The 26,639-nt window shown below is 34.1% G+C and overlaps 1 protein-coding gene across 2 annotated transcripts in view; it reads right to left on the bottom strand.

Moving 5' to 3' along the window:
* Positions 1-25,209, bottom strand: part of LOC145667069 (ABC transporter G family member 20-like) — an 88,010-nt gene extending 62,801 nt beyond the window's left edge. For both annotated transcript variants that reach the window (XR_014127859.1, XM_081734768.1), the window contains exons 1-5: positions 25,081-25,209; positions 18,284-18,552; positions 15,039-15,198; positions 3,979-4,133; positions 2-109 (exon numbers count right to left, since the gene is read on the bottom strand). Coding sequence is in view for 1 of the 2 variants with exons in the window: in XM_081734768.1 (XP_081590894.1) it covers positions 2-109; positions 3,979-4,133; positions 15,039-15,198; positions 18,284-18,498 (638 nt within the window). In the remaining variant the exon portion in view is untranslated. The remainder of the gene's footprint in view (position 1; positions 110-3,978; positions 4,134-15,038; positions 15,199-18,283; positions 18,553-25,080) is intronic.
* Positions 25,210-26,639: the final 1,430 nt, after the last annotated feature.

The following is a 26,639-nucleotide window of genomic DNA, read 5'->3' as shown; positions in this document are numbered from 1 at the left end:
CCTTTCCCGGAGCAGCGGATCTACTCCAACAGTTGGTTCATCTAGGAGAACGAGACGAGGCTCTTGCAGCATAGAAATTGCAAACGAAACTCTTCTTGCTTGGCCTCCACTTAAAAGGACACAATTTTATTATTATATTTCAACAGATTCATTCGCTAGAAAATTATTTGTGATTACGTTACATTCAAATTACAGTGTGGTCATTCAAATTGGTATCTAACATTTTGGAGGATTTGCGAGTACCAACTACAGTAATATTTAAACATCAGTTCTCTATATTATTTCAGCTTATTTTAATTTATTTATATATCTCTTGGTTTTTACGTTTCCGTTCAAGCGAAACTTCGTCCTAGTGTGAGTCTAATCTACAATTATTAATATTGACCTCTTTGTGTTTCTAATTTGAAGTTTTACACTTGAGAATTTCGACAAAGGGTCTAGCGGAATAAGCATGTGAAAACTGCCCCAATCATGTCTGCACCAAATTTACAGTACCGATTAACATTTATGAGAAACTCAGTTTCCAAAAGTTTCAGCTTTCCAAGCGCTTTTGGAGGGGAGCTAGGAGGTAGGGGAAGAAAAATTGAAATTATTTTTTTCTCCTGAACGGCTGGACCGATTTGCATAAAAAGAAAAGACATTAGGTGTTCCCAACAAGAGAAAAGTCGGAAAATACTTTTTGGGGTTGAAAATTGGTCAAAAAATTTTGAAATTTTCAAAAAAAAAATAGTGGAAGACTAACTTGGACACCCACAATTTTTTACCAGTTTTGTCTTGAGAGGGTCCCTAACAACAAATATGTTTTTCATTTTGTTTGCAAGTGTACCTCATAGTGAAAAAAAGGCAAATGTACATAGGTCAGCATCTATGTGGTATACGTATGATACACACTGTACACCACTAGGATATCCAGTACCTTTGAATGGGGGGATGAAGTTGTTATAACATTGGAATCTTATGATAACAAGTATTTTTTGTCTTAATGGTAATTGGTCTCTGAAGATGAAGGGGGTTCTCGGCCCTGTTCGCACCTCCCTTGGCCACGCCAGTGCTGTACATCAACTGAAATGATACATTCCCGCATTTTGTGTTAATTTTTCATATAATCAATGTTCTGTGATATATATAGATCATTGTTTAGTAATTGTTCTTGTTTTGTAACAGTTGGTTAATAAATGCCTGTTGTTAATAGGTATTTATGTGTTTAGTTTGTTTCGTTGGTATTATTGTATATGTGTGTTTAATATGATCAAATAAAGAATGAATTAAAAGAAATTCATCCTCATCACTGTTTTCATCCACTACTGGAACAATTTCGGTTTTCGTGAACAGAACTGCTGGCTGCTGATCTCACGTTGCTGCTATTGTGTATTATTTATCATATGCGAGATACTTATCGAAAATCATTCGACCAGCTGAAATTCTCAGTAAAATGTTCACGAATGTAACATTCACGTCTCATTCGATCGACAGTGTAACATCCAGTTCATTGTTAATTTAATTGCACTTACGTCCATTTTCTTTCTTTGATTTACAGGTCATAAAACAATTACGAAACAAATCATATACTAAGATTTTAATTACTTTCTACCTTGTGATGAAGTCGTAGTAACATATAAAATGCAACGCCATGTTATTCGGTATTCCCAACTCCGTTCAGACCGTTTCATGTTTAATTTTGAACTCCAAAGTGATCACTATCATATTACCAGATTCCTCATTATATCCATACATGTTCGATAATGATGATTTTGAGTTGTAGCTGATGTATATTCCCAATGAGCAATTAGCCATCTAATGCATCAGGCCATTGTCACCAACCATAAATTCGGCCCACCATCAGATCGACGGCGGCATGCTTATAAATCCACCATGAACTCTACTTAGTCATACATTCTTCATTCCACACAAAATGTTCATATTATCCAGATGGCCAAGTTGCAGAGTAATATTAATGAATAACTATGCTGATACTCCGGCTAACCTACCTCTCAATAATCTAGCTGCCAAAGCTGTTTTCTTTTTGCGTATTTTTCTTCAGATTAGCGCTATCACTAAGCCAATGTTTTGACTATACATCAACGATTTGTGAAATCTTAAATTCGTATTTAAGACGGTGAAGCAGAGTAAAGTGATTGTGCCAAATTGTTGAGTACTGTTGTGGAATCCAAAAGGAAACATATAACTCTAAATCTGTTCAAGGAATTGGAGATCTTAGATGAATTAAAAACAGGATCTCAGAAAGTTGTTCCTGAGTACAACACAGAATGTCAGCATGAAAAACTCTTTTAGTAATCAAGGACTTTCGCTAGTTCGATAGCCTTCAGATTAAGAATGACCGGGTTAGCGTCAATGTAGTGTATTTCATTGTTCCACAAAAATCAGTGAAAGAAAGTAGACGGCTTGTCGGACAAGTAAGCAGATTTTACTGTGTTAAGTAATACGAGGAACGAGGTGTTGATTCAGTTGAGTAAAAAAGTATTAACGTTTCCGAAACAAATAGCAGTGCCACGTTTACATCACATGAAGAAGTTTGTTCTGTGTGGTGTGATATTTTCTCTATTACTATTGAAACCAGAAGTTTTAGTAGATTTCTACCACTTCTACTTTTAGTAAAGAGATTACAATAGAGATGGAATAATTTTTTGCACGCTTAATTGATTACAAAAGAAACAGCTTCTCCCTATTTATTCCACTTTTCATTCTTGGGGGATGTAGTGTACTTTGACATATCTAAGGCCTTTGATAGCATAAACAACAATTTCCTTGTTTATTTATGACAGATCCTCTCTTTCATAGATTGTTATCTCTCAGGGAGAGAACAACGCTTTGCTCTTCCTGGATCCCTGTCTCAGTATAATTCTGTCTTATCCGGAATGCCTCAGGGGAGTGTGTTGGTTCCACTCTTGCTTGTACTGTACATGGATGACTTACCTAGCATCTTTTCATCCTCTTCAACAAATATTTTGCTTTTCGCTGATAACTGTATGTAAACTTTTTGCAGTGATTAATTCTGTAGTAGATGTAACTTCACTGCAAGCTGATATAGATATGTTAAGTAACTGCTAGAATCTGTCTTTAAACCCCAACAAATGTTCTACAACCCAACAAATATATATATATCTGGCGAAGCACATTCTTCTTTTAATAGATAGAAAGGGTAGAACATTTGTATATATATATGATGTCGACAATAAACCCATCAAACGTGTTTCGTCTAAAAAAAGACCTAGATATTATCTTTGATAAAAAAAACTCTCATTTCCGAATCACACCATATCCATCCAGTGCTATGAAACTATTTTGTCTAATTTTTAGATTTCCTGAAGTACAAGATCTCCCTGCCCTTACAATGTTTTATAAGGCTTTCACCTTTCCGATCTTTGAACATTGTTTACTTGTATGGAATATAGCAGTACCTACTAATCTATATCGAATTGACTCTGTCTTAAACTTCTTTTTTTGCCATATTAGATTTAGAATTTCTTAGTTACGTGACCACTCAAGACAGGAACCAATGTCTTTCAACTATGTACCCCTGACAAAAGACGTCGTGCTACTGATTTGCTTTATCTATATAAAATTATCAATGATAAAATTGATTCTGAGTTCTTACTATCGCAAGTTAAGTTTCAGGTTCCTCCGCTGCGAACTCGTTCTCATAATTTGCTGGCTTACGAGAAACCTAGGTTATCAAGTATTAAGCGCTCTTTGTTTTACAGATTAACACACTATTACTATACTGTTTCAACAAATCTTAACATTTTTACTTCTGAACGAAACTCCAGAACTCAAGTGAAGAGAATATTGTACGTAGGTATATTTAGTCGTGAACCTTCTTTTTTGTTTTGTTCGTTTATTTTTATACTCTTTTTGTTTGTTTTTCTTTCTTTCTATGATTTTATCTATTTTATGTTGATTAGTTTCAGCCAATACATATCATAGACAGATAGATAAATAAATAGATACTTGAGCTACCTGAGTGTACTAATCAAACGATTGCGTGGAGGTAAATCAAGAAGCTCCGTTAGAAATTGAATTCGATTTTTGACGTATTTCTTCTTCAGTCCAAATACACGCCCAAAGAAATGCAACGTTTCTCCTATTGTAAATAAACCATAAAGAGCAAGCTCCTGAGGAAACAAAATGTTAGATAATTACAAAATAGATATTTCAATTAAGAAATCAACAAGGAAAATGAAACAGAAATCTTCTAAGACATCTATAAGCACCCATCGTAATGGAAGCGAATTTTATTACATAAGCAATATTACTTAAAAGCTGATAAAATTATTGTTCATGCTTAGTAGGGTATTTTAAAATTATAACAGCATTGTAAGAAGTTACACTATCAATTATCTAAATATCAATAGCTCAAAGGTATATAAAATTCTTAACAGGAAAAATTGTGTCACGCTTACAATTGCCGAAAGCCCAATATTTTGAAGTTTGGTTTAAAGTCAATTCGCAAGCCCACGCACATTAGAGAGAAAACATCCTTCATTTTACAACGATTACATATTACAGCTATGTTTAATGTATTATGATTAGAAATTATGATCAATACTCATTTGTTTCAAATGGCAAGTTTCTTCTAATGAGAATTTAAAGCTTCAACTTTATGTATTTCAATATAATTTAAAAGAAGTTGTAAAAAGGTTTCATTTTAGCACTTACAAAAATAAATAAATAAATAAGGTGGTTGATGACAGAAATAAGCGCTAGTAATAGTACGTTAGGTTAGTTCAAGTTCAAAGAAAGAAAAAGCTCACAATGAAATTCGCAATATGCACTTCTGAACTGACTTGTACGTGCAACAGTAAACAGTAAATAATTTTACCTTATACTTAATCATGGTAGCATCTTACAATCTGACAATTGATTTATTCTATTTCATCACAATTCCAGGAAATTTGCTGAAATGACATTACACCTACGAAACTTTTTCCACACTCTTGATTAATATTGTATTACGAAACCATACAAGATGTTTCAAAAGAACACCGACAACGTTTAGAAGGTGATTTCTGATACCAAGAATCCTGTGGTACTTCCTCAACAATTTTTATAGAGGTAGTTGATGACTACTTCAAATTTATGACCGTAGCCAAACTGCCTCTATAAAAATCTTTGCGTGAGTACCTTAGGATTCTTAAACATGCATTTTTGGATGACTCATATATTAGTTCCTAAGTAAAATCTTGACCCAACTACGATAGGTGCCATAGTTTTAGAGTTACGGATCTTTAAAGTTTATTTTTTCATATTTTCAGCAGCCTATAACTCCGAAAGAAAGCATTTATGCACCTACGTTGATCTTTACTTTTTGTCTTATCTTGGTGTCAGGAATCACCTCTAAACGCTATCGATGTTGTTTTGAAACACCCTGTACATTATTTTATTTTTAGTTACTTTAACCTATCTTAAGTTAACTCATTGTAATAACATTTGCATTAAACGACAAATGTTTTTAATTTAGAGATATTTTCATTTATTTTAGATACTCGAAATAAATGTTCAGTCTCAAAACCAATATTATTAATATAATCCACTGTGCCAAAAACAAGGCAGAAGAACTAAAAGTAATAAGCTTTATCATTTTAACAAATATGTGTGCGCAAATAAAATAAACAAAAAAGTTACCTTACAAACATACTCATGAAGAATATTGGACTTGGAAGAAAAAAATGTTCATTCAATAAAACAAATGACAAATTACATTTTACATTGTTACTTTAGTCATTTATATAACAAAGTATACATTTTTGCAAATTTAAATGATCTACGTTACTCTTTAGAATCATGTAAAATAACACTCAATTTATAAAATCTCGAGAATAGGCTCTATACTATGTCTCTACACACTTAGGCACTTTCTTTTTATGCTAAGTTTTATCTCTGCGGATGACTTCAGTGTAAGGTTTCTTGTTTTTGAAAATATGATTCAAAATTTGATTGCCCATAATTTTGGAAGTGAAGCTTGCACAGCATAATATTTCGCACATTTATGTATATGTAAGAGTAGATCAAAGTCTACCGCCCACTCAAGTTTGATTTCTATTGGATGGGTTCGGTTAAACTCCTACAATTTTATATATATGTTTGTGACTTGAGAATTCTTGAACCACCTCGCCGATCTCGATCAAATTTTCAACATAGATGAGGTTCAGTTCTGGGATGATTTTTATTATTTCACTTTGGCAGTAGAACGTATGGGTGGGGGAGGAGGGGAAGATATGCAAAAGTGAATATATATAAAAATGAACGTGACTGTGGCTTAATAACTCTTGAATCACCCGACTGATCTCAATCAAATTTTCAACATAGAAGAGGTACGGATCTCGGATGATTTTCATCATATCAATTTGACGGTGCAACTTAGCAGAGGGGGAGGGTGAGATATATTAACAAAAATGAAAATGACTGATTTTGTGACTTAATAGCTCTTGAACCACCCAACCGATCTTGAACCAAATTTTCAACATAGATGAAGTTCGAACCTGGGATGGTTTTCAACATTTCACTTTGACGTTGCAACGTAAGGGAGGAGGACGGGAGAAAATATTTTAAAATGATCGAAAATGACTGATATTAGTGTTGAATCTATAGCTTTCGGAGATAAGGAGTTTTACATTTAAAGATTTTACTTCAACTAAGCAAAGCAAATAATCGACGCTAGTATACATAGACCTATATATATAAATTGAAAGTCACTATGCTCGTGACTCTCAATCTGAACCACCCAACCGATTTCGATCAAATTTTCGACACAGACGACATTCGGACTTAGGAGAGTTTTTTTGTCACTTCACTTTAACGGTACAACAAAAGGGAAGGTTAGGAGGCAGATATATACAAATATTTCTAAATAAAGCTTAATAATTCTTGAACTGCGCGACCGATCTCAATGAAATTTGCCATATAGATAAGATTCGAGCCTGTAGGGGAGAGGAGGGTATTTATATAATAATAAATAAAACTTAATAACTCTTAAACCACGCGACAAATCTCAATCAAATTTGCCATATAAACGAGGTTTGGTCCTGCGATGGTTGTTATCATTTCACTTTGACAGTCCATCGTAAGAGAGGGAGCAAATGTATAAAAATAAATATAACTTAACAACTCTTGAACCATTCGACAAACCTCGATCAAGTTTGCCACATAGACGAGGCTCGGGTCTACGATAGTTAATATTTCACTTTGACGATGCAACTTAGGGGTTGGGGAGGAGGGAGATATAATGAAAATAAGTGAAAATGAAAGTGACTACGTCTGTGACTTAATAACTCTTGAACCATTCAACCGATCTCGATCAAATTTTCAACCTAGATGAGTTTCGGACCTGGGATGGTTTTCATCATGTCAGTTTGACTGTGCAGCTTAGGGGAGGAAGAGGAAGTGATATATATGAAAATAATCGAAAATTAGTGTCGAATCCATAGTTTTCGGGGACTGAGATGAACAGTGATACTTCCGATGCCGTTTATATCCAAACTCAGTTCGCAACAAGTGAAATATGAAAATTATGTACATAGCTAAAGTGTCAAGAGACTTCTTAACAAAGCTAAAACACAAGGAAATCTATCACCACATACAGAGACATATTACAAAAGATACAAGAACATATACAAACGGGTTCTGAAAGCAGCAAAAAAATTACACAATGACACAATCATTAAAAAATCAGATAATAAGTCGAAGGCGTTGTGGAAACTAGTGAAGAGCGAGTTAAGTTTAAACACTCGTAATGATGACGGTAATTTAGAGGTAATTAAAAATGGCAACATAATTAAAGCTCCTCGTATAATTGCTGACATATTTAATAACTATTACACCAACTTATCACAAACGTACAATAATGGTCCAGCATTGCCCACTTCGAAAACAGGCCCGTGCTGGCCCACCGGGACACCGGGACGTGTCCCGGTGCGCCCTCCGAAATATCACAATATAAATAAAGGTACAAGTTTTTAGTAATAAATTCTTAGTTTTATTGGTAAAGAACGCGTGAAAGGTGCAGTGCGCCCTTTACATTAGGCGCCCTGCCGAGACCACATCAAAGGTGAACGATGTTATTTACTCTTCTGCAAAGCACAGTTCTGTACAATAAATACACACAGTTATTGTTGGCGAAGAACCCGTGAAAGATACAATGCGTCTTTACATAAGGCGCCCTACGAAACATCAGATTATAGATAAGTGGTTTTAGTTATCCTGTATACCAGCTTTGTTTAATAAATTTTAATACTGGCTGGTAGTACAGAGCCTGTAAAGAATACAAGGCGCCCTTTGCATAAGATACCCTGCGAAATATCACATTATTTTTTTATTTTATTCTTCTGTATTTCAGTTTTGTATTATAAATTCATACAGTTGCTATTGGCAGAGAACAGGTAAAGAGTATAATCTAACTAACTAACTAACTCTATGGCCTATGGAACCCAGAGGTTCAATGCCGCGTTCACAAAAGCTCTCCACTGACTTCTATCCTTAGCTAACTGCATCCAGTTTCTACTTTGTATTCCAATCTCTCAAAGATCCATTTTAATATTGTCCTCCCATCTGAGCCTAGGTCTTCCTAATGGTCGTTTTCCGATTGGTCTTCCAGTCAAGACTTTGAAAGCGTTTCTACTTTCTTCCATTCTAGCTACATGACCTGCCCATCTAAGCCTCCTAGACTTGTTGACCCTAACAATGTTGGGTAAACCGTATAAATTATACAGTTACTTGCTATGAAGTTTTCGCCATTCCCCATTCCCGTTCCTCTTGGATCCGAATATTCGTCTCAGGATCTTGTTCTCAAATACTTTCAGAAAGTTACATAGCTATAAAACGAACCAATGTGATACATCAAGAATAGTTCGGATAGTCAAACGTACGATGCATTTATGTAATACTACACTGACACTAATCTCTAATTTACGATTTTTACGGCGTCGAAGTTTCACAGTCTTAATATGCGTCCATATATCCGAGTATATTGATTGTTCCTGTGTGTTTTAAAGCAGTGTTCGGATAATCAGTACCTGTTGTATTTCTGAAATAAAGCTGTATTAATTTCCGTAAAATGTGGTCTTCCTGTCACCACGGCACGGCGCGTCCTCAGGTTGTGGATCGAGGAGAAGGCCTCTGGGATATAGAGGTTAGCTGTGAATATACTGAGTAAGCAGTCGCGGACAGACAAGGGGTGATAATCCAGCTTGAGAATTTGGTGTGAGGCTAACAACCTCATTTATTAAAAAAAAGAAAAGAAAAGAAAAGAAAAGAAAAAGAAAAGGATTTTCAGGTAAGTTCGCAGAATCCTCGAATCAGAACTGATAACTTGGCACGAACTCGGCAAAGTAAAATCGACATGAGATTTGGAACATAAAATATAAGAAGTCTCTATAGGACAGGCGCGTTAAAATTTGTAAAAATTGAGTTTAGAAATAGAGGTTGGACCTAGTGAAATATCAGGAAGTTAGATGAGAAGGAAATGGAGGAGTCAAGTTGGGAAATTTTACGTTCTTTTCCGGGGAACAAATTAAAAATTACCAACTAGAAACAGGACTTTCCATTCACAAACGAATTCGTAATGTCAGCAATTACATAGGTTGAATTTGTTAATGATAGATTTTCTTTTACTTCTCTTAAGGGTCGGTGGTGTAATGTTTTTATTTTAAATGCGCATGCCTCAACAGAAAATAAGGATGGTGATTTAAAAAATTCAGTTTTTAGGAAAGAATAGAACGGGTATTTGATCATCTCCTACAATACCATATGAAAATCCTGTTAGGCGGTTTCAATGCGAAGGTAGAACGAGAGGGTATTTCCAAAACGATCATAGGGAATAAATGTTTGCATAAGGAAGGTTGTGACAACGGCGTTAGACTCGTGAACCGTGCAATATCCAGAAACCTTATCGTGAAGATCACAAAATTCCAACATCGCGACATTCATAAATATACTTGGACCTCATCAGATGGAAAAACACATATTCAAACTGATCATGTTTTAGTAGACAGAAAAGAACAGTCTAGCACAACTGATGTTCGGTCGTTCAGAGGAGTTGATTGTGATAGTAAGAGAGAGACTATCGTTGAATAAAGGAAATATTCAATATCTGAAAACGGAGCGGTTTTTTTTTAATAGAGGGGAGCCAGATTGAAGTGTCGAATAGATTCTCGGTTTTAGAAGGTTCGGAGCGCACTAGTGTTCAAGATACTTGGTTGAAATTAGATACAACATTAAAATTTCAGCAAAAGAAATATTGGAGCACGCAGAAATACGTAGGAACAAACCATGGTTCAACCAGGAATGTCTAAAGTAGCAGAGAAGAGAAAACAGAAGAAACTGCGTTGGCTACAAAATCCGAACGAAATAACTGCATAAAATTTAATTGTCATCTGGCAGAAAACTTCTAAAACTTTTAGAACAAAGAAACGCGACTTTTGAAAGTTAAAATTAATTAACTTGAAGATAATAGTGAAAACAAAAACATTCGGGACATGTATAAATGCAGCAACGAACTTAAGGGCTATCAACTTCGTGCTTATATATTAAAAAACCTAAAGGAACAGTTCTCACTGATACAGATAGCATCTTAAATAGATGGAAATATTTCTTTGACGATTTGCTTAACAAATAGTTAAAAACTAATGCGCGTGGAGAAAATGAAATGCATGCAGCATAACCGTATATTCCACAACCTAACCAGACAGAAATAGAAATCACTATTTAAAAATAATAAACACACATCTCCGGGTGTAGACGAAATTTTGGTTGACTTAATTTTAGCTGGAGGGGAAAAATGGTAGAGCAAGATACACAAACTCATTCTCATTATCTGGAACAAGGAGGAATTACCACAAGAGTGAAGAGAATCAATCATTGTTCCAGTTCAGAAGAAAAGCAACAAAACAGATTTAATAACTATCAAGGCATTTCTCTTCTGTCAACATCCAATAAATCCTCTTAAACATTGTATTAGGAAGATTGACTCCATACGCAGATGAAATTATTGGAGATTATCAGAACGGATTTAGGTAAAATCGATCAACTATCGACCAGATATTTACCATTCGACTAATACTTGAAAAGAAATGAGAGAATACAACATCCTGGTACGTCAATTATTGACTTTAGACTCTGGTAGCAGGGAAAAATTGTACAACATGCTTACAGAATTTGCAATACCGAAAAAGGTAAATTAATTAAGATATGTTTAAATGAATCCCGAAGTAAGGTCCGAGTAGAGAAATTCTTGTTCACGAGCTTTCACGTTGAGAATGATCTGAAACAAGGAGATGCGTTGTCGTTATAATTATTTAACTTTGTTCTGGAGAACACTATAAGGAAAATCAAAGACAACAATCAGGTACTAGAGCTGAATTGTATTTGCTAGGTTATGGCGTATGCTGATGATGTAAATTTAATAGAGAATGATAGAACAATAGAAAGGAATGCAGAAATCTTAATTAACGCTTGCAGGAATATAGGCTTAAAAGTAAATGCAGAGAAAACTAAATAAATAGAAGTTTGTTGGGATTGTAATACTGCATTTTATGGATGCGTTAAAATACAAAATAATATTTTCTTTCGACAAAGTGGATACTTTCAGATGTCTAGGATCATTATTATGACACCAAAACCATAATCACTAAAAAAATTGATGTCAACTGAAAGCAGGGATTTCGTGCTTTCAGTTAAAAATCTTTGGTTATGGCTAATTCTGTTAAGGAATTTGTAGCTCAAAATATAAAACGATAATCATGTCTGTTGTGCTGTATGGTTGCGAAACATGGTCACTGACTCTGAGGGAAAATCGCAGACTGAAAGTATTTGAAAACAAGATTCTTAAACCAATATTCGAACTCCAAAAGGAACGGGAATGCGGAAAGGCGGAAACTTTATAACAAGGAACTGCATAATTTTATACCGTTTACCAAACATTGTTAGGGTTATCAAGTCTAGGAGGCTCAAATAGTCAGGTTATGTAGCCAGAATGGAAGAAATTAGAAACACTTTCAAAGTTGTAACTGGAAATCCAAATAGGAAAATGACCGTCAGGAAGACCGAGGCGCAGATGGGAGGATAATATTAAAATGGTTCTCGCACAGATTGAAATATAAAGTAGAAACTGGGTTCAGTTTTATAAGGACAGAAATTAATGGAGAGCTTTTGTAAACGCGGCAATGAGCCTCCTGCGTCCATAGGTGTGCTATATTAAGTTGTTGATACATTTAGCTTCTTTTTATTTGACAGAAATGTTATTACAGGAACTAAAAAGTTTTACTGTAGTAAAGAGGATTTCGATTCGAGGTTAGGTATTTACGTTAATACTAAAAAAAATTTGGTGGTGATTTTGATATAAAATGGCACCCACACTTCCTTTCAAAGTCTCTCTCTCTCTCTCTCTCTCTCTCTCTATATATATATATATATATATATATATATATATATATATATATATTCCCGTTTGTATGGGCGCCCTTTTAGTAGACTTGTCCACCGCCCTCATTAGTATCCCAGCACGGCCCTGTTCGAAAATATTCTCAAAAATTTACAACAATACAATGTATCTGCATCCAGTTACAAATACAGAAATAATAAAAGTGGTGAAGAAAGTGAAAAGTAAATGGTCAGCTGGCGTAGATGGTATACCGCCAAGTATTGTAAAGAAAAGCATTAAATATATTGCTGACCCCCTGTGTTTCCTCATAAATATGTCGTTTTCAAGTGGAGAATTCCCTAGTATATTAAAAATTGCTAAAGTAAAACCAATATATAAAAAAGGCGACAAATCAGCGCTTGAAAATTATAGGCCTATTTCGCTTCTCTCAATTTTCTCAAAAATCTTAGAAACCACAATGAGTGTCCGGCTAGCATCCCTTTTACTTAAACATGATTTAATAACACACGAGCAACTTGGCTTCCTACAAGGGAAATCAACGGAAACCACAATATATAACTTCGTGGAAAGTGTACATAAAAGTTTAGATAGTAAGGAGAAATGTATAGGTGTTTTCCTTGATCTTTCCAAAGCATTTGACTTAGTGTCACATAGAAATCTTATCTCAAAGCTACAAGATTACGGAATAAGAGGCATTGCATCCAAATGGTTTCAATCGTATCTGAAAAATCGGCAGCAAGTAGTGGAAATTACATACAATAACAGGGATACAAACCAAGCTACACACTACAAATCACAGAAACAAGAAATAACATGTGGAGTGCCACAAGGATCCGTATTAGGGCCGTTATTATTTTTGATATATATTAACGACCTACCAAGTAATATTGCTCCAGCAGAAGCATCCCTTTATGCAGATGACGCTAATATTATAGTAAAAGGTAAAACAAATGAGGTTGTTGAAGGTAGTGCAAACGAAATCCTTTGTAAAATCTCTCACTGGGTTAAAGAAAATAAGCTTAAATTAAATATTGAAAAGACACAAGCAATCAATTTTCATCACATGCGCAACAAACATGCACAGCCTAGGAACATTATAATTCAAAATAACGAAATAGAATATGTAAACTGAACTAAGTTCTTAGGAATTTGGATAGATAAAAATCTCTCCTGGGATGTGCAAATAACTAAGCTTAGTAAAAAATTAAACCAAATATATTTCGCAATTAAAGTGCTTAAAAATGTTTTAAGAGAGTCTACTTTAAAAACAATTTACTTTGGATTATTCCAATCGAATTTAACATATGGTATTATATTTTGGGGAAATACACACAAGGTCAACGTAATTTTTACGATACAGAAACGAATAATAAGAATGATGGCAACTGCTAAACCAAAAGATCATTGCAAACCAATATTTAAAAAACTTCGTATACTTCCAGTACCCTGTTTGTATATTTTAAATCTAGTGCTATTTGTAAAGAGACACCTACAAGGTATCCTTACGCGAGTAGAACAGCAATATGATCATGATACAAGAAACAAAGAAAACTTCTCTATTGTAGAACACAGAACAGTATTATACGAAAAAGAGTGTAAATACGCGGGTATCATGCTTTACAATAAACTTCCCAAAGAAATAAAAACTCAGGACTCTGTTGCTAAATTTAAAAAAGAACTCCAGCAATATTTATTACAACATTGCTTTTACTCGGTAGAGGAATACATGAACTGCGAAGTGAATAGAAATGTAACATGATGTACAGTAAATCAATGTCATTACTCGCTTTTAGCATTACATATTTGTTGGAGGGTTTCTAAATACACTGCAAGTAATAATTGCTAAGTTTATTTTTAACAATGATGTCATGTAAAATGTACAGTGTAATAAGATGTAAGAAGTAAGACTTAATTATTAACCTAGTGTATGTAATTTTCACTATTATTGTTTCTTTTACTTTTGTATTCATATATAAATGACGTGTCCACTTCATATGCATTGTATTACAGTGCTAAATGTATGAAGAAAGGACGAAATAAATACAATACAATACAATACAATACAGAATTGGAACAATAGGAGAAAAAGTACCATACTAAAGACTTTTGAAGAGAGAGGTAGGATGGTAAGACACATTAAAAAATATTGAATATGGAGCGAATGACAAAAGAACATATGGCCAAAGGAAGGTCTCGATTGAAATGTCTGGAACAAATAATAGCATTCGGAGAACATTGACAATAAGGGAACGAAAACTTTTGTTCAGTATAGTAAAGAACGAAAAACTGTATTACAGCAAGCTATTTTGTGCCCCCTAATATATATATATATATTTGATTTTTTCGTCCCTGAAATTCTCCTGATAGTTTGCAATGCAACGCAAGCTTTAAAAAGAAAATCCAATCATATTGTGTATTATGAAGTTGTTAAAGCATGTTATATTTCTGCTTCACGAATATTCCAAGAATGTCTAGTTAATGATTTACTTGTTTTTTAACAAGCATTGGAACCTGTAAATAATTGGTAGAAAAAGTCAAGATGACGTAGTTTGATAATATATATAATGGCGTTTTTATTGTTATTATTTTGATGTTTTTTTTAAATGCTATTCGAAATTTGTCAACAAATCCTGGTTAGGTTTACCTGTGGCATATAACCAACATCCACACCTGGAATGGCACATTTCGGATCTCCTGCTCTGATCCCAAAAAGAAAAATTTCTCCTTTTTTAATCTTGAGCAATCCACATATACAATTCAGAAGTGTTGTTTTACCAGCTCCACTAGGACCAAGCAAACTATATCTACAGGTAAATCATGGTTCAGTAATTATTAGCAATGAATTTACTTAAAAGAGTAAATAAAGACAATTAAAATCTTAAAAGTACTCAAATTTACATACAATTAAGCATCTAATTTTCACTTTTAGATTGTTTAATGTGTAGCTATGAATATATATACACATTTGATAGTGATACGGCTCTAATTTCTTGTGTGAAACAATGGTGTAAAATTGAACCTTCTGAATTTTACCGAAATGCATTCAAGGCATGGAAAGAACTTTGGACGAAATATATTACAGCATATGGAAGCTACCTTAAGTGACATGTTATAGCCAAAGGATCAAAGTGTGTTCATCCAAAATTTCATCATTATATTTCAACTAATAAAAATATTAACGTAATAACCATCTGTGCAAAAGTTATTGACGGATCTAGGATATGATCAAGGGAGGGGCTAAACCATAGTTTGCTGCTTTATCCGGTGTAAAACAGGATTGAAGTCAATTTTATCCCCTTGGATCCGCCCCTCCGCTTCCTCTTTAGGATCCTCATCTTAGTCATGTATCAAAATTAATCAAAATTAGTTTATTGGGCTAGGAAGAGTTCGCCGGCTAATATCCTATACTAATTTTTATACAAAAATGCAAATTTTTATACGTTTCCTTGCTACTCTTAAAATAGAATTTTCATATACACTACGCTTATTAAGTTGAAAGTTTCGTAAAAATACTCATATTTTGGCAAAACGTTTGAACCGCCGTTCCCCCTCAGGTTACGCTTTTTAATCAAAGTAACATTATAAAAACTTAAGCTAGATAAAGGGCAACTAAGGTGCCAAAAATCATTACAACCAGTCCAGCTGTCTAGTAGGAGCTAGAGACAAACATTTACACTCATAGTTTCAGTCGAATATCACTTTCTCTTTCCTTAATCAGTTCCATTCAAACCTTTCCTTTTATTTTTCATTATTGACTCTTGAGGATCTCCATAATTATCTTTAATACTATACTCAGGGGTGTAGCCAGCAGGTTTATGTAGGGGGCCCGTCGTTTTTGAGGGGGGGCAGCTACAAAGCCAAAAGAAATTATGTTGCAGCTAGTGTTTTTGAGGCATGAAAAAACCGGCAAATTTTGGTTTCCAGCTTCTTCTTCTTCTTCTTCTTCTTCTTCTTCTTCTTATTATTATTATTATTATTATTATTATTATTATTATTATTATTATTATTTGCTTTTTGTGCATAAATTATATTCCAGGTAGTTTTTATTATGTTTAACCAATAATCACTGTTCCGGACCAAATTCCTTACCGGACCCGGAATATATTAAATACCTTTTGCACAACTAGTTTAAGCCCTTACGCAGAACCTATCTACATAAGGCTAATTTTCTTTGAAATTTCACTTATTTTCTTTAAGATTTCCTGACAAAAATAATGATTTATTACGTGACGAACCGAGTTTTATTGTATTGTGATACACACAGAGTTCTTCACCAGTCATGCTGGTGTCTAGTGCGTCTTCGAATAACTTCTGTATGATTCAATTTATATAGGCTATATTTCGAAACTTTCCGAAATAATGTAATTATTTATTTATCTATCTATATATCTATATATACAGGGTGACCGGTAACTACGTGGACGAACTTGGACGGGTGATATTATATCTTTAAAAAAGCAAAAATGTCCTAGTGAACTTGGGGGAAATTCCGTTCCGTTTAGGAATGACAGAGTGTTGAAAGCATGGGAACATGTACTTCAGAGGCCAAGAGCTTAAAAACAAGTGCGGTTAAAAACGTCACTTAGAAAGTAATACCTACTCTATTGAAAAATCCATATTTGAAAACGCAGCTACGTGTGCGCACGGGATCAACAACGTGTGACACTTCTTTCCTTTACAGCATATCCGGGAATCCCTCCGTTCCTTTGGGGAATTCCGTGCGCACGCATAGCTGTGTTTCCAAACATGCATTTTTCAACAGAGTAGGTATGACTTTCTAAGTGACATTTTTAACTGCACTCTCTATGATGTATTGCTTTCGACACTCTGTCAGTCCTAAACGGGACGGAATTTCCCATGTTCACTACGACTTTTTTTTTTTTTTTTTTTTGCTTCTTGTTAAATGTACTATCACCCGCCCAAATTTGTACACGTAGTTACCATTCACTCTGTAATATATATAATGAAATTACTACATTTTACTACATTTGTAACAACTCTTGAGCCACCCGACCGATTTCGATTAACTTTTCAACGTAGATGAGTTTTTCGGGCCTGGAATGTTTTTTATAGCTTTACTTTGAATGTGCACTTTGAAGAGAAGAGGAAGATATACAAAAATGATCGAAAATGACCAATATTAATCTTGAATCATAGTTTTCGGAGTGGCTGATACGAACAGTGCCACTTCTGATGCCGTTTAAATCCAAATTCAGTCCCCATTATTACTCCTAAGGGGGATGGTGACATGTAAAAATAATTGAAAATTACCGATTAATTGAAATCCATACTGAAAAACGTTGTTTTTCACCAAATTTTTCATCTGATATAAATATTTTTTTTAAATACTAGTTACAGCATATAAAAAATGTAATGCAGGCCTATTTAAAAATCAGTTTAGAACCATTGTTTTATGGTAGTATTTACAGTAAATTGTTGAAACGTTTGTTTTCAAAGTGTCAAATATATATCGCAGTAAACTGTGTGATCTGCTGTAAAAAAAAATAATAATAATAATAATAATAATAATAATAATAATAATAAACCATACTGTTTTCCGACTGGTATAAGGAGGAAATACCATACTATTTTTCGATTGGTATAGTAAAATAGTATTTTCCCATACTGTTTTACCGTAAATTATCAATTATATGCAAACTTTGTTATTTTCAAGTGACTGAAGCGAGGTAATCTTACAATGATGTTTTAAAAGCTGGTCATTTGGGGGGGCAGGAAGTCATTTGGGGGGGCCGGGCCCCGATGGGCCCCCCATGGCTACACCCCTGACTATACTAATAATGGTTTCGTTCAAATTTGACGTGTATATTGTTTGAACATTCCAATGAGATATTAATCGAATTTTGATAGATCATTATTTTGTATACTTACATTTCTCCACGTGGCACTTTCATGTTAACTCCATTCAGAACTGGTAAAAGTTTTTTGCCTCTGCCATACGATTTGCACGCAAGCAGTACTTGAACAGCTGGAGGTTCTATGTCTACATCAGCTTGAGGTTCAACTTGTATATTTTCTGGTTCTTCACGGCCTCTTTTATATAGTGTCTTAGTATGAATTTTACTAGATTCTCCTCCTCCGTTCATCTCTTTCAGTACTGTTACTTTCCAGAATACTACAACAGCAGCTTTAACATCTACCTATTATATCAAAGATTAATTATGTTAAATGTTTTGAGTAAAGAAATGTATGTATAAGTTCTGTAGATGATCATCCCTTGAACTATGAAGGGAAATAATATATTGATCAAATAAATGACTCCTACTTAACCTAGATTGACGTCCATGCATAAACGAACACAGATTTCTATTAAAAATCACAAAAATGATATGCATATTATAGAAAGTATTTTTATACAGAAAGTTGATTGTTTATATTCGATCAATTTGGAAAGGCCACTCTCATACACGTAGTTGCGCCAATCAGCGTTATAACTGAGATGTCTTAACTTGCAGGTAGCGAAGTGTCATGTAGGTGCTACAGTAATGCTCCAAAAAGTGAATAGTTATAGGGAAAGATACACCATGGCTCTTTTCTACACACTTTTTGTAGAAAAGAGTAATGTAACATTGTCGCGAAAATAGTTAAGCTATCGAAATAACAATCTAAAGCAGATAGACGCAAATAGAATCCATGCAGAAATATTCGCTAACATAAGAGATCCATTCGAGGTTAAAAGCAAGAGTGTTGCCTAAAGTGTTACTTGAAATTCGTCGACTGACAAGGCCAGTAAAATCCACAATCCCAACGTGACAATAACTAGATATTAAATATAGCGCAATCCCAAGTGAGTAGTGCCAAATTCGCCGCTATCTCGGACTGTAGCGGATACATAAGTTTTGTGTTTTCATTCACATCCCGCAACACATTGCTGAACGTAAAACAAACTGCCGCTAAATGTGCAAAAGACACTTAGCGGTATTAAAATGGAACTTAACTCACTCCTAAAAGCAAAATTGGAAAATTACGTACTATGTTCCCGCTGGAAAGGGGGTGTACGAATTTTACCAAAAGTTCTCAAAAAAAAATTCTCGCAGGAAATCATGATTGTTCTCAGATTCGATTACGAGGGGAAATTGCAAACATACAAATTGAACAGAAACGTTAAGGTAAATGTTGCCCATTTCTACAAATCCATCATGATCCTAATATCTCGGAAGGACACCTCTCGTTTGTACGGAACCTACAAGAACCCTGTTCGGATGCACATCCATCTATACCACCAGATTATTCCCTCTGTTTTATCACAACATGGAACAGGGTTTGAAAACTGTGTAACTAGCTTTCTTGGCATTATTACAAAAAAGAGAACTCTGATGCCAGCCCACAGGAATTCTACTTATTTGCACTGTTATCACGAAACTTCCAATATAGTCACCCTCTTACACTCAATGACCTATGAAATACTTATAGGGAGGAACGGGATGGAATTTATATGCCTGTGCTCCAGTGAAATTCCTTGCATTGCAAATTGCGATGTCGGGCGATAGTCCCTAGTGCTAATGTGCAATAGGACATAGCCAGCTGTGAAAGCTTGACTTTCCATAAGGTAAATACACGATTTTAAAATCGATTGGATACAACCCGATCAATCTTCTTTATTTCTGAAGCGATCTTTTGATGAAATTTGACCTTCCGCCACATAGGTGATCGTCCTCATAACTATTACAAAGAGAATTAAGTTATTTGTTTCTAAATTGATGAGATTTTTACAAGTTACCCTTTTTCTTTCAACTCAAAATGTCTTAACATTTACTTCATCTGTTTTATTGAAATGTTACTTTCCCTTATAGTTCTAATTTGAAATTTGTAATTTTCGCTTAATGCCCTTATGCAATGCCAAGCCCATGAAAGAAGTATTACTGAAACGAGATTCAAACTACTTCATGAATTTGTGTTATCTACAGGCGGAATTCTACGATAGAACTTCAACAAGCGATCATTCAAATTATAACTAACAAATTAAGTGCACAGTGAGTACCTTTGATATTGATCTAACATCTTTAGGTAATTTCCGTATATACTCGAACCTAAGGCGCACATTTTCTGCCAAAATTTCAGGTATAAAATAAAACGTGCGTCTTGGAATCGCATACAAAACCGCTCCGGCATGTCCATGGAGTTGGCTAAAGTGTGTGCCGCCGCTGATTTCCCGGAATATGCTTAAACGGGATGTCCTCTGTCAGGCACGTAGCCAGGATTTCGTGAAGGGGAGGTCCGTGATATGAAATACTGTGGTCATCACACCAGGGTCTAGATCATTCTAAACTATTTTATTGTAACATATATTGGTTCGTTTAGCCACGATTTCGTAACGGGTGGGGGTGGGAGGGGAGAGACATGAAATTCTGAAGGCCCAAAAGCTCGATCAATCTAAACTACTTTACTATTAACAAATATTGGTTAGTTAGGACAATAAAATGAGGATATGTTGGTAAGTATTTTAATAAAAAACTATGAAGAAATTCTCGATTAAAATAATTAAAAAAAACGTATTGAAAAAGATTTTACAATATTTACGTCCTTCCTCTCTTTATTCAAATATGTTTCGTTATGACCTCAACTATTATAAAAAGTACATACTCAATAATGTATTGTAAAATATTTTACAATATCTACGTTCCTTTCTCTGTTGAATCAACTGTTAACAACTTTCTTCCACATAAATTTTTGTTTTTATTATTCCGTCAACTACTGTCTGTTCCAAATGGCAGATTAAAGGAGCAGTAGAAAATTATTTTTGAACTAACATGTTTGATACTGCAAGGATGCGATGACGAAAAATTGTGATAAAAAAATATCCACGCCGTTACACAACGGCACTATCCTTTTGGAAGCTTGAAATCTCCCTGACTAGTAGCAGAAATTCTGAGAATTCCGTAACTTTTCTAGAAATTTCAAATTCCCTGATCTTCCAGGTTATCTCGCTCACCTCGCCACCATGTATTGCAAGTAACACAAATCTCCTCAAAAGAAAGAGTAACCAAAAGCTTCTTGTAGTTTTATTTTTAACGCTGATCCTTCTTTTTCTCATTTCATTTTGTTTCATCCTTCCTTAATTTTTTTTTCTTTTCTAGTTTCTAAGGGGGAGTCCCACTTGGCTACGTGCCTGTCCTCTGCTCATACTGTAAGGTTCTAAGATAGTACATTTTTTTCTTTTTAATGTTGACATTTAAATGTCTACTTTGAACAAACAAAGCCGTACAATTTAATTTGGACTATCAAATTTTGAGTTCCCTCATTAAATATCCAGGATGCGTCTTAGAAATGAACTGGCACAACTCTGAATACAAAAAATTGGCACAACTTTTAAAGTTTAGAAATGAGGTTGCGTCTTCCATTCGTGGGCGCCTTAGATTCGAGTATATACGGTAAGAAGCTATTTGAACTAAGTGGTAGCAAATTTGGGTGCATATTTACAATAGAGTTCCTTATAAATTTATTGTATAAATATCTCTTTTTTACTATTTCTACTCATACCTTTGAGAAAACTTTTTTTTTTTTTTTTTTAATGGGTGGAGAAGCATTACTTGGTGCAAATCACTTTAGGAGGGTTTAATCGTTGTGGGTAAAAATGAATTTTTCTCGGTGAAATTCAACGCCAACACTCTAAAAAATAACTATTATAGACTTTTACGAGAATGCTACACATTAATTGTGTACAGATTTATAATACACATATGGACATGAGCCACAAAACAATAAGTGTGAAAATTGCACCAAACTGTGCTATAATAGGTAGTTACTACAAGCGAGTTCACACAGGGCAAAGCTGATAGGCCTGTATGATCGTGCCGGAGTGTGTCCATAGAAAGCTGGCCCGAACGACAGTGTGTATAAGCATAAACGAAGACAAGTGCGAAAAACGTTAAACAATCTGTGCTGTTTACTCTTTTTAGTGTACTATTTTGCGTCGCCTTGTTAAGTCACCAATACTGTAGACTCTTTGAATAAATGGCATAAGCTCGTCACATTCCTCTCACGTAACATAGTATTTCAGTAATTCTGATTCGTGTATAAACTCTATCTAGTACCCTCTGTATGAATCTTAACAGATTCTGTTATAACTTATGGCATACACGGTTTCATTCGTTCATTTTATAGCTCTTTTACAGTTCCATAGTTCTTTTTGGATTCAAAAAGTTCTAGCTGTAGTTATCACGTAAGTTACTTTGTGAATCGTTAATAAGTTCATTACCTCCTAATCTGTTTAGTACCTGCAGAATGACTGGTTCTCTAGTGAAATTTAAAATTAAAATAAATATTTTAGTTTATCTCCCACGATTATGTCCTTTAGGCAAAGTGAGACACTGATTAAGGCAAGTGAATTATGATGGAAGAATTGGTGGAATGATAAAGTGGAAGGAAACGGGACACGATGCTGTCCAGCACAAACTTACTTGACCGGGGATCGAACCAGGGACCTCATGTACCAAAAGTAAGCATTCTACCATTGACCCACTGTGGCACATAGTGAAATTTGATAGTAATATTTATTAGTGTTCCAGACATATGCCAACGTAAGAAATAATTATAATTAAACGTGTTAGCTTAAAGTTTTGTATGAGCTATTCCTTGAGTTAAGTTACACCGATTTACCAAAAAAATATTTTTTTATATGATGAAATTATCTAACATACAGATTAGACCACATCTAAATTATGGATTTTTATAATGTTGTCAACAGATCGACATGTGGTGGGGCTTCTGTTTCCATCTTGATATTTAAAAACAAAATATGATGAATAAGTGGTTAGTTCGCGTTATTATTTAAGATATATCCCTTAATTTGTATTTTTAATTAGCAAATATAATTAGTGTTCTGTTCTCGTTGGATTAGATTTTTGTTTATTTTTATCGTAATTGTTAATTTGGTTGATTACAATATAGGCTTATCCTATGAACATCAGAATAATTGGAACATTAACTTTCAATATTAAATTTATGGTTAGTTCACTTTTAATTTTCATATAAACTGTTTCAAAAGTGAGAGATTTTGGAGGGTATGTGTATTTTGTAAATTTATCTGATAGTAATGGATATTATTGTTTCCATTCAGTGCTCTGATTACTGTGATTTGTTTACGAGATTATTTAAGTGCTCAAATTACTTGTATTCTTAACAACGAATTAGAACATTCAATCGTGTCTGTCATAAACTGCAACTGCTTCCCTACACATAACATAAAGTGAAGATTTGGTATACATCACATTCAATTACATCCCTATTTAAGGTAAATCTAACTTCCGTTTCAATTTACTTTGATGTAGCTATTCATAACTAAATCGTCTACCAAATACAATCATCAGGCAGTTTGCAGGGATAGTTTCGGAATTGGGAGGCCAAAATCATGCAAAAACCGGAATTTTTACAGGAAAAATGAGTTGTTGTTACGGAAATGTAATTACTAAATGAGGGTAAGTACTAGGTTAACCTAACCTTACTTAACTTGAACAAACAAAAATACAGAAAATACAGCGAGAAAGTACAAATTTTAATAACAAAAAAAAAAAAATCTGGTCTGCCAAATCCAAAATTATGCCGTTTGCATACTCATCTTACCGAAATTTCTATACTTGAGCATCAGTTAGCACACTGCCTTCTTCTTCACCTACCCTGCATAATTGTTTCCTGATTGAGGATTCCATGCTTAATATCTTCCATTTCCCTTCTTTAGTTTCACCGTAACTACGCACCTCAAGATAAGGTAACATCTCTGCATATTTGCTTTACTGACACGATATTATATCACGATCATATTACATATTTCGTCTTAGGTTTAGAGGTACCCCTCCAGTTTCAAAACTACAGAAAAAGCAGTTAAAACATTAAAAATTGTTAGGTTAGGTTAGTATGACCTCTTTAAAAAGGTATAGTGTAGTAGAATAAGGTAGAGTAGAGCAAGATAGGGATAAATAGGGTAGGGATAGGAACGGGTTAGCTTAAGGTTAGGAAAGTTTTGAAAATTGTGCGGAACCGAAAGAGCAAATAACTGAATCGAAAAAAAATGAATGAAATGTCCAAAGTAAAGACTTGCCGGTTAGTTTAGCTTAGGTTTGGTTAGTTTAGGTTAGGTTAGGTTACCCTGTAAGACTTTAGTTAGACCAGAACAGTGGCTGGATTCGTTTCTCATAGAAGCTTTAATTATCACTTAAATTGAGTAATCCGTGGTTCTCATAAAAAATTAATAGATTCTCTTCATTATTCTTATATAATTCAGTAAAATTCAAAGCGTAAATTTCACATTAAACGCATCGATTCGCCATTCTATACAACTACCATGCTGCTGAATCATCGAAACCTTCCGCATCTTGCAAATAGTACCCACTTCTACATATCATTTCTCGTATTAAACATATTTTTACTGCCAAACGTACATACCTAAACATCACATAAGAACTCCAAATCATCATTTCTTACCTCATTTTCTTATGTAAATATCCTACTTTTTTAAAAATAAAAAACGGAGGGGTAACTCTAAACTTAACCCCACATTTCTAATTTTATAAATATATGGACCCCTATTGTAAATCGTTACTACACACTCTGTTCTATATATTAGAGGGTGACAGAGGTCGCTGTGCTTACTACAAATGAACCAAGTAGAAAAAAAGTACAAGCATTATACCTCTTTTAAAACGCCAAAAGATTTAGTTTTAATTTTATACCTAAATGATCACATAAAAGGTTTCATCGGCGATCATTTCGAAATTTGCGAAATAATAGTATCAACAAAATCAGTAAGGAACATATGACAAATATTCACTTTAAATCATGCTAAAATCACATGATATTTGCTTTCTTTCTTTCTTTCTTTCTTTCTTCATGAACTCTTTCCCTAGGTACTTTATCAGATGCAAACATTATAGTCTGTCGTTTATAACTCGAAAACCGTTGTTGTACACTTATTTTATTAGTTACTTTTGACTATTTTTTTCCTAAGGAAAAGTTGCGCCTTGAATTATACACCTCCGTTATTATGTTTCCTTTTATTTTTTGTTTTGTTGTATTTTGAACCTCCCCGTTCCAGAATATAATTTCTATTAAAATTTGAATAAAGTTAATTATGCTTGTTTATGATATCATAATTAAAAGTTATTTCTGTATCTTTCAAAAATTTGATAGTTATTTTATGATATGTAATTGTTTTAAGCTAAAACTTTTTCATTGTTGAAAGATCCAAATTCAAATTGACAGCAAAGAGATGCTAGAAATTGAGTACGTTGAGCGTTGAATCATTCACAATTGGATATGATATGGTACAATGTCCCTGGACCTTAGTCACACCAGCATTATTAGGTCTTTCTCTTTTTTTCAATTAAATGAAGATTGGTTGGGGTTAGTGCTGTTTTAAATAATATCCGATAAGAAAAAAAATCTTTTCACGTGAACAAAGTTTAACTGCTTCCCTTTACCTATTTTTCTTGGCATCAGCTATCTCTCAGTAAATCTTTGTTGTAATCTATTTTATTTTTTCCACTTCTTTAATGTTTTGTGTTTGAATTTCTCTTATAATTTTGATATTGAATTTTAATTGGGGGAAGCTATATCTACCTGAGATGCAGTTTTTGCCATTGAATCAACAATGATATTATATTTAATATTGACATGATCTCTCATGATTAAAATGTGTATTTGATACTGTTTTCCTCTTAGATTCTTATAGATAAATTTGATATTTAGTACGAGCCATGTTGTTTCGTGTACTTTGGTAACAGCTGTTAGTATGCTTAGAGAATCGGTGCATATACAAATTAAAAAGATTCTCCTTGAACTATTGATAGTGAAGTTGTTACTTTATTTTATTCAGGTATAAATATAGGGGACCCTATGTTTTTGCTTTTCAACTTACATGTAACTTTAATAATCAAGGTACAGTCTGTCGGTAGCACATATTTTAATCATGCTCGATTCTAGCCATAGGAACTAAGTACACGGTTCTGATTGGTTGAAGTTATCAGTTTCTCGCCACGTAGCATACTCATAGCACAAATCAAATGACAGCTGCTAGCGTGTCCGAGCATGCTACGACACGGGCTAGTAATGAAAATCGCTTTTGATGTGGGTTCAAACCCAGCCCAGGGAAAGTTTTTTTTGTATATTTTTAATTTTCACCATTAAAATAAGATAAAAATAATACTAATTTGCCCTTGTACGTAGTATATAATGCATAAAAAGTGATTTACTTACCTTACGAAACAGCTGAGCGATCGTCAGCCAACGGAGG

Source organism: Thermobia domestica, chromosome 12 (genome assembly GCF_964235325.1).
Source record: "Thermobia domestica chromosome 12, izTheDome1.hap1.1, whole genome shotgun sequence".
NCBI classification, from domain to species: Eukaryota; Metazoa; Arthropoda; class Insecta; order Zygentoma; family Lepismatidae; genus Thermobia; species Thermobia domestica.
Note: the sequence above shows the minus strand (reverse complement) of the source record. Positions and strands in the feature narration are given on the sequence as shown.